Source organism: Tasmannia lanceolata, unplaced genomic scaffold (assembly GCF_043159265.1).
Source record: "Tasmannia lanceolata isolate RefF3 unplaced genomic scaffold, GAP_Taslan_0.1 ptg000018l, whole genome shotgun sequence".
NCBI lineage: Eukaryota > Viridiplantae > Streptophyta > Magnoliopsida > Canellales > Winteraceae > Tasmannia > Tasmannia lanceolata.
In genome coordinates, this window is record NW_027518695.1 from 65,773,971 (window position 1) to 65,793,343 (window position 19,373).

Sequence of the window (19,373 nt, forward strand, 5' to 3'; positions counted from 1 at the left end):
CTGAATAGGACAAGATTTGAAGGCGGGGATATGGAGGATTTCTCTAGTAGTTTTCTTTGAGTCTTATTCCTCTTCTTTTTTTTCTTCTTTCTTTTTTGAAAGAAGAGAGCATGGGTATTTATAGGTGAGGGATGAGCCAGGTTGCCATCTTTAGGGCCTAGAGGTGTAGGGTAAAGATTGAGTGATGGAAAAAGAAAGGGGAAAGAATGGCCAAGATCGGATTTTTCTAGAATATTCTCCCTCTTCTTTGGCATCTTCCATTTAAGCCATGGCTATGTTAAAAATGGCAGGCACTTATGCGGCCAAGATCAAGTACTAAAGATTTAGGAACAATTCAAGATCCAAGATGATGCCATTTGTCCTTGGAATCTTTGTAGATTTTGGAAGCAAATTTCAAGGCAAGGGAAATGTCCAATTTAGTTGCCTTTGTAGAGAATGGCAACGATTTGGATGGTTGCGATTAACTGCAATCTCCATGTGATCGAAAGAACGGGCGAGATCGGGTCTCCAAATATCCTGAAATCTTTGCAATGATATGGAATAAGATTGGGTGGTTGAGATCAATTTTGATCGAAAGAATGGACGAGATGATGCCTCCAAATCTCCTAGAATCTTGTAAAAGATTTTTCAAATATTTTGAATGTAAAAATCGAAAAACGCAGTTTTTAGGAGATTTTGAAGTTCGATTTCGATAATTATTTTACCATTAAAATCGTTGATTTTCCCTCTTTCATTTAAGCCCAATATTGCCATAGAAATATTATTTTCAGAATTTTTAACCAATGCGAGCCATCGGTTTTTAACAGCGAATCGTTTTTCCAACCATTTATCAAATAAACGATTCGATTGATCCAAGCAACTTAATCAATTTTTGATGAATGATCTTAACCTTTGAAATATGAATTTTGACAACAATTAAAGTACTGAAAGTACTGTTGTTAATAATTTGGTTAAATTATTTCGACGGCTCTCGTTCACCCACATTGATCCGTGATTTTTCACTGGGTTTTTGCTCAATTAAGTGACACAATGTTTAATCTGAATTTGAGATTAACATTGATCGATCTTATTTTGACTAAATGATCACAAATTCTTGGTAAGGAAAGACACCCGGGTCAAGATCTGCCCTTGGTCTAACGATTTACGGAAATCGGGTCTCAGAATGGAATCAGGTCCCGGGCTGTGAAGTGATCCTAGCTTATTTTGTCCCGATTGAAGATCCGTAAAGTCAGATCGAGACATAATGACATAAAACATATAAATCCATGATAGAGGGGCTCTCACATGGATTTAACACACTAAATTCACCAATCAGGGTATTTTTTAATTTTTCGGATCTAATCATCTCACCAGGTACATCTCTTTATCATTTTGGTTTTTCAGAAAATTTGAGGATGCATATTTTACCAATGAAATTCTACGGATCAATATATTAGGTTATTGTTGGTTAAAGTGTAGCAAAATGAGGGTGTCTACAGGATCAATCATACCTTGGAGGATCAACCAAGGAGAAGCTCAACATCAGTCATCTCAAAGCATTGAACAAACAAAAGAATAACAATGAAGGCCAAAGCTTGTGGATCAACCACTTGCAAAGAAGCTTGAACCAAATGGTGGCATCATCCTTGGAAGGTGTCAAGATAAGAAGCTCAACCTTGAAGATCCCAAAACAAGTCATGCACTCAAAGAGAAAATCAAGCAATGGCTACCTCAAGAGTTCATTCAAGAGAGTGGTAAAAAGGGTAGATTGTATCACCTATCTCTCTTGTGTTTTCTCTTATCAAGGCATATCATAAAACCCCTTAAAATATGTTTTTCAAAGAGACTAATACACTCTTTAAGGACTTAAATGGATAAGTGAATAGCCATGGTGGTGTACCAACATGTTGGGATCCATATGGCATTCAACACAACATTGAACAAAATAGAGTTCCGAAAAAACCACTGGACCAGCAACTAAATGCTATCAAAACTTGTTTAAAATATTTTTAAATATTTTTGAAAATATTTTTAATAGATAGCTCTCATTTTTCTCATATCCGTAGAGTATAAGAACGTCAAAATATGACGAGATATAAGGGAGATATGAATTTTACAAGTTAAAAGCAGATTGTTGGAAAACCAGTCTCGGAATTCCGAGAATTTTCTCAGAACTCCGAGACATTTCTCGGACCTCCGAGAAAACAACCTGGAACACAAAAAATGTAGCCGTTGTGGCTACAACGGCTAGTTATTTTTTGACCCGAAAATGACCGAAATACCCCCAAAACGGTCATATTATGTTGGGACTCTATATATACTCATTGTATGGGTTCAAACCAAAATGATGAACATGTTCCAACTCTAAGAAATCCTTGAAAATCATTTAGCCATTATTTTTGGGTAAAATCTCTCTCCATCTCACTTGTGCTTTGATCTTGAGGAATTCTTTTGATATTGGATTAGGCATTACGTGTAATCATCTTTGAGAGTGTATTGTGAGCTTTATATCGTATTAACCTACAAAGAGGCAAGAGAGCTTGTTACTTCTTCTCTTCATTGTATTTGGCAACAAAGGGCGCCGTATTTAAGACCATTGGAGCTTGGACGCTCGGATTGTACTTGGCGGAAGGAACGCCGTATTTAAGTTCATTGGAAGAAGACTAGTGGAATCCTCAAGGAGACAAACTTGAGAAGAGTGGAGTAGGTCTTGGGTTTAAGACCGAACCACTATAAAAACCCTTGTGTCAAGCCTCTTGTATCTTCCTCTCTACTCTTGTGGTAAGTGCTTAACTCTTGTGGTTGAACTTTATTCTTAATTTTTGTTTTACTTGTATGAACCATCCATAAATTATTTCTCAAAGAAACTAAAGAGAGTAGATCAACTAGGGTTCCACCAAGTGTTTGATAAAAGGCCTAAACGAAACCACTCATCCTAATCCTTTATCTTGTTGTGGGATTTGCATTATATTTGTAATCTTTAATCATTCACCAAGTAAAGCTAAATATCTTAATTTTTCTAATCAAACTAAAACTAGTGCAAACAAAGTTTTTAAATTCATAAAGTTTTAAAACTCACCCCCCTCTTGGGTTGCCTAAGTGGGATTTCACGGTATCATGCTTCTTGCCAAATGTGATGTTAATGCTTTGTATTTTATCCAATACTTGTGATCTTGATAGGGGAATCAGAGCTAACCACTTCTCCTTAGTGCCATCAAAAGAAAACTTTTCAGACCGAAATCTGTGTTTGGCCTCTAAGAATCGTCAGTGACCCATGTAACAAAACTTCCTTCCAAGCTTCAAACACAGAGAACATGTGTCCTTGTTACAAGAAGGACAAGCCAGTTTCCCTTTGGTGCTCCATCCCGATAAGTTAGCATATGCAGGGAAGTCGCTAATCCTCCACAAAATTGCTGCATGCATCTGAAATGTCTCCGGCCTCGATGCGTCGTAGGTCTGCAAACCTGACACCCATAATTTCTTCAACTCTTCAATCAGAGGTTGTAAGTAGACATCAATGTCACTCCTGGGACTAGATGGGCCATGAATTAGCAATGACAACATTATATATGGTTGCTTCATGCACATCCATGGTGGAAGATTAAATGGAATGAGCACAACAGGCCATGTGCTGTGAGCAATACTCATCGTTCTAAATGGATTGAAGCCGTCGCTTGCTAATCCAAGTCTAACATTGCGAGGTTCTAAAAAAAACCACTGATATATGTAGTCAAAAGTTTGCCAGGCCGTAGAGTCTGCAGGATGCCTTAATATATCATCTTTGGTACGGTTCTCATAATGCCATGTCATGAAAGAAGCTGTTTTAGTTAACATGTACAACCTCTGCAACCTTGGTTTCAAAAAGGAAAATGACACAAAATCTTTACAGGAACTTTTTGCTCTCTTGTGGATGAATCGGTTGTCTGCTCATCTGAATTCCCTTCAAATTGTTTTCCACCTTGAAGCCCCACAAATACGACATTTAGAATCATTGGAGGCTTCCTTCCAGTATAGCACACAGTCATTAGGGCATGCATCTATTTTGTCGTAATGGAGGCCCAAATTCCTAATAATCTTCTTTGCTTCATAAAAGGACTTCGGCAGTGCTTCACCCTCAAGAAGTACCTCTTTCAACAACTCAAGCAACATGGTGAATGATTTGTTGCTCCAACCATTAAGACACTTTATGTGAAACAACTGAACCACGAAGGATAATTTAGTGAACCTGCTTCCTGGATATAATTCTAGCTCGGCGTCTTGTAATAGTTTAAAAAACTTATCCGCATCTTCATTAAGCCCGTCCATACGTGCATCTGCTTGATGACCCTCCTCACCTGCTGGTCCATTATCATGATCATGACTCGATCTTGGGTGTATATCATTCAATAGTTTGTGTATTTCATCTTGTATAATTGGTTCGTGATGCGCTCGGTATTCATTATTATTCATAGCATAAGATGACCCTTTCCCATGATTACCCATCTACTGTACCCCAAGAGCATCCCATTCCACAACAAATGTCCCTCGGCCTCTTCTCGACCAACCAATCTAATATTGCCACATTTGTTACATGGGCAGAATATCTTTCCTCCATGAGCTCCATGAGTAAATGCGAAGTTAAGAAATTGAGAAACTCCTTCCTCGTATGCCGGGTCATTCCTATTGTATCCAAAAGAGAACACAAATCAAACATCTTAAAATAATAGATCATGCATCCAATTGCTTCCACATTTAGAAAACAAAAACGTTATCATAGTCATACCTTTGAAGTTGGATCCAACTTCTATCCATGATATTTTTGTGATTTTCTCCGTAGACACGTACAACCAAGGATGCCAGGTAGATCACAATGTTTAACTTATATGATCATCCTAATAACAAAGATCGTTGCATTTGAAATATAACTTCACGGTCAATAATCTATTTTTTCAATAAATTTACTCCACAACACTAGCAACAATAAACCACTCAAAAAAAAAAAACACTAGCAACAATGATATAAAATAGCAGAGGAAAAAAAAAATACTATGTTTTTTCCATTTTTCCTAACTCTCTGATGGATGTGTAATGAATTAAGTTGAGGAATGGATAAGGGGTAAAATCATTTTTCTTGTGGCCAAGAATTGTATAAATGCTAAGAAGATGGAAGACAAACAGAATACAAAATCCATGAAGATACAACTAAGGATGTAATGTCATTGTAACAAGAAATAAAAAGAAGCTAACGACAATGATATTTAAGCTCAAGGTGATTCAGATCTACGCATTAAACTCATGAAGTTTAAACCACTAGAGTGATGTGAGCTGGTTGAAAACACCAGGAAACTAGTAGTCTTGATCATCTATTCAAGAATGCAAGTCATGAAAGCTTAGCTTCGTTTCTGATCAATAAATACCTTATATGCATACATGACATGCAATCCCTTGAGCAAGCATACAATGGATTGAATTAATCATGCAAGAGCTGATCCATGGACATCAACTCTCTTTCCAAAATGCAAGGCAAAAGTGATCAACTATATCTCTTAGCCCAAATAGAACTGATTCTAAATCAACTAAGGGGACCTAATGTAAAACATAATAGGGCTAAAACATGAGCTTCCTAGTGTGTCATTTCGTCAAACATTCAGCCAACACCTTCATAACAATTGTCAAAAGCATCTGATTTCTCAAGATTATTCTCAATTCGTCATGCAATTAAGAGGGGAAAAAACACAATTTGCTATTGAAAATTCTGAGTGAGATAGTGAGAGTGTGTGTGTGTGTGTGTGTGTGAGAGAGAGAGAGAGAGAGAGAGAGAGAGGTGAATGATTCAACTAATATTGGAATGATGCAACTGAATTCATAAATAGTATCAGAAACGCATCACAAATAAAAATCAAACCACAGAAACTAGATAAAAAGAAAAAGACATCATGAACCTTGTATCTTCAACAACTCTAGGATCATATTGAAGTTTCTTGCACAATTTCTGCAAAAACGGGTAGATTAACACACAAAGATATAAAGCCCTCTACAATAATAAAAAAGTGTAATACATGATAAATCAAGAAGACTAACACATAAAGATCTCATCTGAAATGTCAATACTTGATAAACACACAGAGATTAAAAGCCATCTGCGAAAATACAATACATTTTATGATAAATAACCACTTTTGCAAAATCTATCAGAAATCAGGAGAAAACTCAGATCCCTACGAATTTTATAAACAATAAAATCAATAACGAAAAAAAAATGAAACTCGCATCTACAGATCTATCAGAAAACTAGAGAAAATTCAAAGCCCAATGAATTTCAGAAATGGTATAAGTGAGAACAAAAAAAATGGAACTTGCATGACAGATCTATTAGAAACCCAAAGATAACATTAAACCCTATTGATTTCTTATACATCAAAAGAAAATCAAGGTGGAGATAACATTAAACCCTATTGATTTCTTATACATCAAAAGGAAATCAAGGTGGAAAATACAACAGCTCTAGACGAAATTGTAAGAAAAATCAAATTATGTTGAAAATCAACGAATAGATGAGCTAGATATTGTAAAGAAGGGGGAAAGAGAAAAGGGCAGAGTGAGAGATGTTGTTTGAAATTACCGGCAAGGACCGGAAAGCATCAATCGAGGGAGAGGTCTGCAGAGAGGAGCCTAATTTCTCGCTCTGAATGGAATGAGAGAGCTCCGAGAATCCCTCATACCCCCTCTTCTTCTTCTCCTCTTCAAAACCCCCTCAAAGAGTTAATACTTAATAGTTAATCCCTACTAGCAAGTAGTAATATTCTAAAATTTCTTACTCTTTTACACATGAACTAACATAAACTTTTACCAATCCTAGTCAATTTTTACATGAAAGGACCTTTAATTAATGATAATATTCCTATAAATTAACCATAATCATACCATTTCCCTATGAATCATGGAAAAAAATGCTATCCAAATAGAGCTTATGCTACCTTTGAAAAAATAAGAAACAAACCAATAAGCTTAGATAATTTAACTAAGCTACAAATACAATGTAGGACACAATTTAACTCTTGGATCCTTGAACATGTTCAAATAGTTGAAAAAACATAGATAAAAAAATAGATACTATATGTTCAAATGGTTTTCAAAATATTTTGCACGGTTGAAGAAACATTTCCTTGATGTTATACCAATCAACCCTTAAAATGGAAATCACAAAATAGTAAAAAAAACAAGGAGAGCTACAAATCTAAGGATTTTGATGGACATGAAAAAATAGTAACGAAAATTAAAAAATAAAATAGCAGCAGATTTAGGGTTTCTGATGGCCTTGAAAAAAGAGTAAAGAAAATAAAAATAGAACTACAAATCTAGGGTTTCTGATTGGCATGTAAAAAAGGTAAAGAAAATTAAAAAAAGAGCTACAGAATTAGGGTTTCTGATGGACATGAAAAAGAGTTAAGAAAATAAGAAAACAGAGATAGAGATTTAGGGTTGCCGATGGCCTTGAAATAAGAGTAAAGAAATAAAAAAAGAACTACAAATCTAGGGTTTCTCATGGACATGTAAAAAGGGTAAAGAAAATAAATTAAAGAGCTACAGATTTAGGGATTTCTGATGGACATGAAAAAGAGTTAAGAAAATAAGAAAACAGAGGATGGCCTTGAAAAAAGAGTAAAGAAAATAGAAAAAGAACTACAAATCTAGGGTTTCTGATGGACATGTAAAAAGGATATAGAAAATAAAAAAAGAGCTACAGATTTAGGGTTTCTGATGGACATGAAAAAGAGTTAAGAAAATAAAAAAATAGAGACACAGATTTAGGGTTTCTACTCACCCCTTCTGCTTTCTTATTTCCTCTCTTCTTCTGTTTCTTCTCCTTCGTCAATCGACAGTTGAGAGAAAAAGAGGCATGGAAAAGAGGGGGCGGGAGAGAAAAGCTCGTGCGCGGGAGAGAAAGTTAAGGCGCGAATCGTTTTTTTAGTCTTTAAGTAAGTCATTGTTTTCTCCGACCCTATACCAGCGGTCGGATAAATGACCGCGCCTAAAACCCAACATTCAGTAGCGGTTTTTAAGACCGCTGGTATTTGATGACTTTGTTGTAGTGACTCTTCCAAAGATACATTTGGACATTAAAATTTGATCACATTCTTATAGCTCCTGCTATGAACTGACACACACACACACACACACACACACACACACACGCACACACACACACACACACACACACACACTTATAATTCAGATCTATATTATATACCTTGAAGCATGGACTGCTCTATTTTCAGGTTTCGAGAAGGCTTGAAAAGTTGAAGACTGTTATAGATGTTGAATTACGGCACAGAGACAATTTACTAACTATTATCACCTACCAATTTTAGCAATGGAACCAAAAGGTCAGTTGATAAAGTTTAACCTTTTGGCCAATTAATATTTATATATTTTGTATATTTTGGCATTGTTTGGGGATTAGGTATCTTTATTGTTTCTGCTTTTTTTGTTTGTTTTTTGAATGGCTGCAAAATTCATTAAATAAAGAGGAAGACCGAGGTGGTCCACCAAAAGATACGACAGAAAATAGAAACTGTACAAGAGTAGAAAGCTAAACAAAATCAAGGAGGGAGGAAGTCGAACAACTCCAACCACACTCTCCCACCCCATCTCTAGCTAATCTATTCGCTATTAGCAGATCTTCTTATGTGTAGAAGATATGAGAACGATAGAAGAACCAAGAGTGTGGTCAGAAATCTCGTAAAAAATGAGAGCAAATCTTCAGGAGGAACCGCCGACCCACAAAGCCTCCTCACCACTTTTTAAGAGTCACCCTCTTCGATCACCTTATCCAAAAGAGCTCTGTCTAAGCGCGTGGTACCCTGGTAAGCCGCCCTCATCTCCGCCTCACTGGCATCGGAAATCCCAATAGGACGCCCACAATACTGCTCGAGAGGCCACCTATACCAGCGGGACCCGGGCTGCCCACGCTTGACCCATCAAAGTTAAGCTTAAGCAAGCCACAAGGAGGAGCCTTCCACTCTTGAACGATCTGTGGTCTCCTCTCATCACTGAAGCAAACCTCCCTCCAGCCCTCCCAAAGCTCAAAAGCTGACACAAAGTGAAATGACGGGAGGCTTCTGGCCCAGCCTATCGACAACGCAATCACCTTATTGTATAAACAATACGGAGATTTTGCTTTACCATCGAATTCTCAAGAGTTTCTCTCCTTATAGAGTCAGTGATGACTCTGAACACATGGATGCTATTAAAACTTGTTGGACCTTATAAATGAGGAACAAGACCAGGAATTAAAGGCGTCGGCTTCATCTTGCCTTGTTATGTGCATGATACGATCCCTTCTTGAATTATGAGGAAGGATCGATCTTCAGGGCATCTGATTAGGGAAGAAAAGATAGAGCAAGAAAAAAGAGGAGAAGAAGAATGATATTTCTTATTATTTCACACCCAATCCTTAGGTCTTTCCTTAGTTATAAACTGTTATTCAGTTTAGTACAACTGTCATTAGCCTAACAAACTAATATTCTCTTTCTGGAATTCCTAAAAGACATTACATTTCAGTAGCTACTGATGATTTACATTCAAATTACAATTAGTTGCTAATATAGTCTTTCATCCACACAGGTTGCTGTCTCAGCCTTGGTTCCTTCTCTCGACCCTGTTGTTCCACTTGACTTTCCACTGTCTCTTCAATGTTACTATCTTCTACTTCCTCATTGCCTTTGTTCATTCCTTGCACAGTCTCTACTCTAGCACTATCAGTGCATTTAGGAAATTATCTTAATGAAAGAATTGGATCAGAACCCGGTGGTGCTACTTGGTTTTATTTGCATTTCTGCGAACATCGTTTGATCCTCATTTTAGTCTTTAATTTAATGAAACTTCTTGGCCTTTATACCTTTGTTCCTGCTGCCATCTAATAGGGCATTGAAAATAGCTTTCTGCTCCCTCAGACCTTACTCGAATACACACTCAAGGCGTTTGGAACAAGTACTCAAAGCTAACACTCAAGTCTGACATTTAAACGAAGAAGCCTATTTCTGTAGGGTTTTGCCAAATAATCAAGCACCAAGGGCACATCAGAGAATCAAGCGGGAGCAATCACACAAGATAACACAAAAAGGTTTAGTTGGAAAACTCTCTAAGAGAGAAAAACCACCTGGCAAATTTGACGAAATCACCACTAATTAAATTGGGTTATTAATCTCTAAGTTTCACCCATAAAATATATGAAATTCAAGTTTCACCCATACAACATCTTAATTGTTGTGTTTCTATTTCTTTTCCAAACAAAATATCTCCAAACGAGACAAATATCTAGAATAAAAGCTTTATCTTTCATGCTGTTGTACCAAACGACGGAAAGGATTGCTAAAAGAAAGGGCTTTCCATGGAAAGCCTTTCCACGATGGAAAAGATTTCTTACAAACCAAATGGGCCTTATTGTTTTAAAAAATGAATCCTCTCCTTGCCACTAAAAACAGTCTCCCGTTCATTTCCCCAGTAGGGACCACAAGTTGATTTTAACAACAAAGATGAGCAACAATGCTATTTTACCAAAACTAGTCACAGAGAGAGAAAATCTCTCCTGTTTTGTATTAATTTTTCTTACATCAATATGTAAAGGAAATCTCGCATACATTTAGGCCATTTCTTGATTCTTCTTGCACGCATGCATGATTGTTTTATAACCCAAAGGTGACAGAGATAGGCTTTAAAAAACGCCCTCTATACAAAAGGCTTATTTCGCTTACATTCATAAGAAATAAATTGGGGATTGTAATCCCTAAAAGAGAAGAAGAGAAAGAGAAGCAGAAGCAAAGCAGAAGAAAGAAGATAGAGATTGGAATAACAATATAATCTGCTATGAATCTTGAGTTACATGTTGTTGCTTGTGGTGCCCTCTGCTTTACATAGGAGAGAGTTGTGTTTTCTTCGGTTCTTTCAACGATCAGCTAGAAAAGGTGGATGTATTGTGTTGTGTGGAGGGCTTGAAAACTTGAGAGAACAGAGAAAAAAAATAGAGAGTAGAGAAAAACCATTTAGTAACCTGGGAACATGGGTGGTGGTGGTGATGCGTAAGAGAACCCGAAGTTGGGTGGTAGGATGATGTTTTCATCTGGTGATGGAGGTGGTGGGGGTGATTGAAGTGGTGGTGGAGGGGAGTGAACTGGGGGAGGTGGTGAGAAAACCGGTGGTGGAGGGGAGTGAACTGGTGGAGGAGGTGAATGAATAGGCGGCGGTGGTGAGAAAACTGGGGGTGGTGGTGAGAAAACCGGTGGTGGAGGGGAGTGAACCGGTGGAGGAGGTGAATGAACAGGTGGCGGTGGTGAGAAAACTGGGGGTGGAGGTGAGTGAACTGGCGGTGGAGGTGAGTTTACCGGTGGAGGTGGTGAGAAAATCGGGGGTGGAGGTGAGTGAACCGGGGGTGGTGGTGGTGGGGGCGAGTGAACCGGGGGTGGGGGCGAGTTAACTGGGGGTGGGGGTGACTGAACTGGAGCACTCGGTGGAGGCGGGCGAGGCGTCAGGTTTGGCGATTCACGGTGGGGTGGAGGGGGCGGTGTTGAGTGAACCGGTGGTGGTGGTGGGGGCGAGTGAACCGGGGGTGGGGGCGAGTTAACTGGGGGTGGGGGTGACTGAACTGGAGCACTCGGTGGAGGCGGGCGAGGCGTCAGGTTTGGCGATTCACGGTGGGGTGGAGGGGGCGGTGTTGAGTGAACCGGTGGTGGTGGTGGGGGCGAGTGAACCGGGGGTGGGGGCGAGTTAACTGGGGGTGGGGGTGACTGAACTGGAGCACTCGGTGGAGGCGGGCGAGGCGTCAGGTTTGGCGATTCACGGTGGGGTGGAGGGGGCGGTGTTGAGTGAACCGGTGGTGGTGGTGGGGGCGAGTTAACCGGTGGCGGGGGTGACTGAAGTGGAACAGTCGGTGGAGGTGGGCGAGGCCTTGGTTCTGGTGATGCACGGTGGGCTGGAGGGGGCGGAGTTGAATGAACCGGTGGTGGTGGTGGTGGTGGAGGTGGTGACTGAATCGGTGGTGGAGGTGGCGGCGATTGAACCAGTGGTGGAGGTGGTGGTGACTGAACCGGTGGTGGAGGTGGTGGTGACTGAACCGGTGGTGGAGGTGGCGGCGATTGAACCGGTGGTGGAGGTGGTGGTGATTGAACTGGTGGTGGTGGGGGTGACTGAACCGGTGGTGGAGGAGATAGAACCGGTGGTGGAGGTGACTGAACCGGAGGCGGTGGTGATTGAACCGGTGGTGGTGGTGGAGGTGATCTATTGGATGGTGTCGGTGCCGGAGTTGGCTGTGGTTTCGGTGTCGGAGTCACTGGAACCGGTGCCGGAGATGGCTGATGTTTTGGTGCCGGAACTGAGGGTGAGGGCTGTGGCGATTTCTTGCTTGGTGGAGATTTTGGGGGAGGTGTGGGAATATCAGAAGGACCCCCACCTCTACCACCACACTTAGATTTCCCACAATCCACTGGACGACTCACCACAGGTGTACACATCTTAGCACTCTTCTGTCTCGGCCGAGCCGGCAAACAATTACTCGTATCGTCCGATACGAAACTCGATCTCGAAGATGGCACACACTCATCCGCCTCTCCTTTAAAATAATTATACGAAAATGTAAAGTTCTTCAAATCAGGAAGCTTACAAATACCCTCCGGCACGAAACCCGTCAATATGTTATGCGAAACGTCCAATTCCGTTATGCTCTTCAAACCCGAAAAGATCTTTGGTAACACCCCGGTCAACGAGTTTGACCCGGCATCGAAAACCGTTACGTTACCGAGATTCCCAATTTCCGGTGGCAAACAACCGGAAAGACCGTTATTTAGGAGTATAATCTCGTTCAAGGTACCGGTCATTTTCCCAATGCTACTCGGAATGCAACCGCCAAGTTTGTTGTTTGCGAAAACGACAACGGAAACCGGGGAGTTACCGAGATTATCCGGTATGTGTGACCGGAACCGGTTATCATTCAAAAATAGAGCGTCGAGATTTTTATTAAAGAGCTCCCTAGGTAGTGGGCCCTCAAAATCATTAAACCGTAGATCAAGATATTTCAAAGAGGGCAGTTTGAGAACTACCTTTGGGAAGGGTCCCACAAACCGGTTATTACTCAAGTCCAGCTCGTGGAGTAATTCCATTCTAGAAAAGCTTTTGGGAATGATTCCGCAGAATCGATTCGAGTTGATGTGAAACAAAGCGAGATCGGCGAGTAAACAGAGTTCGACCGGGAGGTATCCGGCGATGTCGCCGTGATTGAGATCAATTCCGGCCACGACATCGATGGAGGGATCATCGAGAGCTACGGAACAGAATATCCCATTATAAGAACAGACGTCAGGGCCCACCCAATTTCCGGTCATGTTGAATGGGTCCGAAAAAATGGCCTTTTTCCATGCTTGTAAGGCAATGTAGGCTCTCTTAAGGCGTTGGTTTGGGAAGGGGAGAGCAATATCGACTTCGAATTCGAAATCGTCAGGTAGATCTCCATTTTCTGGTAAGGCTAAAAGCTGACGACGGGCAATAAAGGAGGCTTCGGCGTCAGAGAGAGAGAAAGAGAGAGAGGAAAAAGAGAAGAAAAGAAGAAGAAAGACAGAGAGGACAGAGAATAAGCAGCCCGAGGCCTGCATTTTTTTAGGGTGGACCTCCCTAAGAGGCCTGAGGCTGCTTTTTACAAAGGAGTCATGAAGGGGAGGAGGGGAAGGGGTTGTTATAGAGAATGGGGAATGAATGGATGGTTAGGGTTTTCAGAGGCTGCTACAATCTCTCTCTCTCTATCATTCTTTTCCATTTTTCTGTTTTGACAACTTGTTTTTAGGCTTTTTTGGGTTTGGAAGGAACGTGTTTAATTTTCCGGGAAGGGTGGAAATATCAATTTCTAAACACCACAAGATGTGGAGGAGAAGAGCTGGCTTTTTCTTCCTTTTCTAGTTTTAGCAAAGGAGACTCTATTTTTAAAGAGAGAGGTTGCATGGATTCCGGTGGAGATTATGTCTAAATTTGGGGATGAGAACAATTGGGCGTTTGGACCAAAATACCCTCGCTCTTAGATGATTAATTTGGGTACTCTTTGTAACGCAAGAAAAACATTTCTACTGGAAAATTTTGTTAAGGAAAATCTTTTTCTTTCTACAATTTACAGGGAAATGTTATGATTAAGACTAATTTAGCGGGAAATTATCATAAATTGAATAGGACTGGTTAAAGTCATCTTTTATTGTGTAAAACAGTTGGAATTTTTAGAATGTTTTTTCTTTCCAAACTTTTCCAAGAAAATTCCTGCAAACCAAACAGGGCCCAGAGAATAGCTAGGCAAAAGTCACTCTGGGACCAATGGTAATAGGTAATGTGTGGGTCCCATGTGGGGGATGTCTATGTAAAATCGAGACCATTGATCTTGTAGCACGTCCTGAGACGACGCACTTAGTTTTCGTCCCATCCCAAATGGACTACAAAAGAAACTATAGCTTTTCTAGGCGGAACCCTAAATTAGGCTTGATGGATTAATGGCCTGGGATCATCCGATCAAGGTGTTCTCAATGGCACTGGAATTTTGTTGCCTTTTGAATCAACGGATTCCATCATGTATGTAGGGTACACGCAAGGCCCAAGTAGTTTCTTTCAGAAAGGGACCCAACACCACATTTTCAGCATTTTCATTAAAAATATTACTTACCTCTCTAATCTGATAAAGATAAAATTAATAGAATATCAATAGACCCTTTACAGGGGTGTTTGTATTGACCAATAAGGAATTAAAATTGGCATCAGATTCCAATTCTGCCAGATTCTAACTTTTGGTTTGTACAAATGAAGGAAATAGAGGGGAGGAATTGAACCCGGGATAAAATAGATAGGGAAATTAATGGCATCATCTATTTTTCACGGCAGAAGTCGTATTCTAATTTCTGCATCATTGGAATGGAGATGTCCATTCCGATATGATCTCTGATTCCGACGATCCGAATGAACCTATGGCATTTTTTGGATTGCCGGAATCAGGCACTGGAAACGGGATCTGATTCCAATTCTGTCCGATTTTGGCATTTGGTTCAAAAAAAGAACAGAATCAAGGGGGTAAAATTGCCACCAGTTCGGAATCAAAGGGGGGAAATACTGAAATCTGCTTTCCACCGCAAGAGGTGGTAATCTGATTCTGCCCCAATTGAGATGAAACTTTTATTAGAATTGTTTTGCATTTAGTTTGATGGACATATGGAATGGGAATCCAAATATGATGTCGATTCTGATTCCCGGTTCCGGCAATCCAAACACAGCCTATGTGATATGGAGCTTAATACACTTTCCTTTGTTTAAGAAAGCATTGTTTCCTTCATTAGTGTTTAGTAAAAGTGAATCTATTTGGATATTTGGATGTAAAGAAAATTTATCATGAAAATTAATTTCCATGAAAAAATGAGTTTTCCAGTTTGGTAAATTACTGTTTCCTGAACTAGAAAATAAACCATTGGCAAGTAATGCGACTCTTCAAAGCAGCTTTAATGCTCCTGAGCAGATTCAGGAAGAAGATTCACAATGTGAAGAGTCATATATATGAGAAAGAAGAGTCAGAAGGAATGGATACTGATCCAATATCAAAAACTGAAGAACAAAGGGGGCTAACAACAAGACATTCTGAAGGTGAGGAATCAGAGGAAGAAAAAAATCACTCGTTGGAATCCTCCGCGGACAATGAAGATGATACAACACACACAGAAAGTCCCAAAAGAAGTAGAAAAAAGAAAGTATTATGGGCAGATGAGCATCATGTAGTCTATCTGATCCTGGTTGAGCAAGAGGACGGTGAAGAGAAGAGTCCAGATCTGGAGGAATCAAATGAATCATAGTAGGAAGTTCCCAAGAAAAATTGCCTAAGATGCTCAGAAAGAGCCCAACATACTCCTATCAAATTAGCTGATAATGTAACTCACGAGCATTGACCATTTTAATCTCTTAGGCGTAGTATTCGTTGATCCTGAATTTTTGAACTGCCTCTCCCATATGTTTCGAGATGGCTTATTGTGCCCATTAATGCATCATCTTTCTGTATATGAAATAAACCAGTAGGGGTCCCCGCCAAACCCCAATTTACCCTTAAAAAAAGGGCAGTGATATCCCCCCCCCCCCCCCCCCTTTAACAGATATTGTTAGGTCGGGCTGTAACTTGGGTCGGGTAACCCGACCCGAAAATAGCTTGGGCTGAGTTCATGTTTCTCAGGTTTCAGGTCGAGCCTAGTCTGCGATCCAAAAGCCCGCATGAATCTTGGGTCGAGCCGGGTTTGAAGGGGCCCGAGCCGAGCCGACCCTAGTTACTTAAGTTATAGTATGTATTTTTTTTTTTTCTAAAACTTTGTTACTTTAAAAGTGAAAACTTAAAAGTAAAACTCACTCACGCACGCAATCACAGGGACTCTTTCCATCTTCTGTTTGTTTCCCCCCTTTAGTTCTAGGGTTTCAAGATTCAACTAAATAGTTAATGCACTAAATAGTTTGTCTCATATGAGTATAATCATTTTCATTTGCTAATGCATCAATTTATTCCCTTGTGACTAGTTATTAGTTAATGCACTAAACAATTTGCCATGCTTGAGTTTTTTTACTTCTATGAGTTGAGTTGCCTTGCCAAACAAGAGTTTTCCTTAAATAATTGCGTCAACGTAAAAAAAACCCGACCTGAGATTTATCATGGGTAGGGCCGGGTTTGGGAATCATGGGTTTTCTGGAAAAAAAACCCGACCCGAGACCGGGTAGGGTTAGGTTCTTCAAAGCCCAACCCGCACGACCCGAGTTGCAGCCCTACCGTTAGGATATATGAAGGGGAGAGGTGCAACCGTTAACTCCAAATGCTTTAAAAGTTAAAATATCCATGGGGGAGGGGGATATCATTGCCCTAAAAAATTTATTGTTTCAAAGGGTTGTTTACCTTATGAGATAAAAACCAATGTTATTTTCAAAGAGATTGACTTTATATTAGGTCAGCGCACAAGCCTTCTGAAAATATAATTGATTAGGATAAATAAATATACTTGTAAGAACGAAAATTTTCAGCCTCCAAAGTCAAAAGAAATAAGATGCAGGGGGTTGCACGATAATAAAATGCACCGTCGTGCAAGCTTGTCAAAATAATTTTATAGGATGCAGGCACGATTTCTTACTAAGAATGGGACTTGGTAGGCAATTTGGCTGAGGGACATTTTGAGGATGACTTTTGCACAAGAAAACAGCCACCTCAAATGAATAAATGAATAAAACAAAATCTGCCAAAAAGTGAGCATCTGTGGATGTTCTATCATGCAAAAGTCAATCGCGAAATGGTTTTCCACGAAATTGCCTATCACATCCCTAAAAAATTAGTAGTAGATTAAGCTAATAAAATACCCATTTACTTGAGATGATAATTGAAACTTGGATTAATCACTTCTTTCGTCAAATGCACCAGACCGAGATGGTCCGATGCCCATCACCACCACACGATGAACCCATCGTCCAATGATCTGAACTGTCCATCTATCAAGCTACAGCTCGAATATTGAATCGATAACAATCCCCATGGTCCAAAATTATCGGATAAGTAATCAGTACATTGATTGGATAATTAGCAAGGTTTAAAATTTCAGTTTCGGTACCAGTTTCGGTACTTGAAATTTCGACCGAAATTTCAAAATTTCGGTCAAAATTTGGTACAAAACATGAAACGAATATTTTATTTAATATTAAATTTCGGCCAAAATTAATGTAAAATATTAAATTAATATTAGAAAAACAGTATTTTTAGGTCAAATTTCGGAAAAATCCGAAATTTTGGACCGAAATCCACAGAAACCGAAACGTTCCGAAACCGAAATCCTCGAAACGTACAAAATTTTGGTCGAAACTTTAATAGAATAATAATATTTTATTCCTTTATAGAATTTCAATTGAAATTACCGAAAATTTTTGGTAATTTCAGTCGAAATTTCAGGAGAAAAATCCTTAATGATAAGGTCTACCAAATTTCGACCGAAATTTCAGGGTTTCGGCTGAAATGTCAGTTTCGATGAATCCCGAAATTACAGCCAAAACTGAAATTTAAAACCTTGGATCTAACTCGAGCATGAAAGTAAGGTTAAGGTGGCAAACAGGTCGTGCCGTGCCGGCACGGCACGAAAATTCTCTGCCTAGCGTGGCCCGTGGTCCGTGCCGGCACGACACAATTTGGTCATGGGTAGTGCCGTGCCGGCACACCAAAGGGTGGGGGTTAGGCACAGCACGGCCCACTCGTGGCGTGCTGTGCCGTGCCGGCACGTTTCGGCACATAACTGTTTTTTTTTTTTCAAACAAGTGCATTCTCGGAATTCCGAGAATATGTTTTTTTCTACTGGAATTTTTCTCGGAATTCCGAGAATGCACTTGTTGGAAAAAATTGAAAAAATTTGCAAGTCATTTACGAAAAATTTGCACGTCAAATTGTAAGTAATTTAAAAACAAAGATCAATGGTGCCCGGCACCTTAAAATTTTGTTAATATAGAAAATTATTAGAGGAGGACATAGAACCTTGCCTCTAACCCACCAACATACAAGAAAAAAAGAAAAAAATGAAGTACAAATACATTGTGAAGTACAAGTAGAAATTAACGACTTAAAAATTCGAATCTTCATATTTCTTCAGGTGAGTCGGTTGAGTCATCTTCTCTTCTGTCTTGTGCTCTATCATCTGCATCCAACCAATCCTTGAGGCACACGCATACCTCTACTGTTTTTAATTACATTCTGCTCAGTGTGTCATCTAAGACCCTGTTACCTGCACAAAAAGCAGACTCCGATGCTACTGTGGACACCGGGGGCTTAGTAGATCACGTGCCATGACAGATAGTACTGGATAACTTTTTTCATATTATATCCACTATGTCAAAACATCAAAACTCTCCCATTTATCAGGATTAAGACAGCTTGAATAATCATTTTCCAGATATAATGATAGCTCATCAGAAGATGTACTAGCACTATTTCTAGGTCTTTTTTGATTTATTAGTGACCAAAGTGGGTTATTTCTAGGTTGGTAATTTTGTGAAGAACTCGGTCTTCTATGTCCATGTTTTATCTCATACAATGCATACATATAATGTAATAAATTCGTAATTTCATCTATACTATGCCCAGATCCAATACCTGCGTTTTCATTGCATGCATCTAAAATGGCTTCTAAACTTTGTAACTTGATCATTGAATCTATTATTGTAGTTAAAAAATATAGAGGAGGAATTTCTTGAAAATATTTTATAAATTTATCCTCCATTCTATGTAGACTTCCATATCCCAATCTCGATCTATTGTTTTTAAAACAAATAGTAATTTTATATATTTGAGCCAAAATTAATTGTGAAGTTAGATAATAAACACGGGAAAGAAGATTAGTTGCATT

General features: G+C 39.5%; 1 protein-coding gene across 1 annotated transcript; it reads right to left on the bottom strand.

The window, feature by feature from the left end:
- Nucleotides 1-10,512: 10,512 nt before the first annotated feature.
- LOC143851954 (uncharacterized) lies at nucleotides 10,513-13,734 on the bottom strand. Its single transcript, XM_077361468.1, has one exon. The coding sequence runs from the start codon at nucleotides 13,599-13,601 to the stop codon at nucleotides 11,004-11,006; it is 2,598 nt and encodes an 865-aa protein (XP_077217583.1). The 5' UTR covers nucleotides 13,602-13,734; the 3' UTR covers nucleotides 10,513-11,003.
- Nucleotides 13,735-19,373: the final 5,639 nt, after the last annotated feature.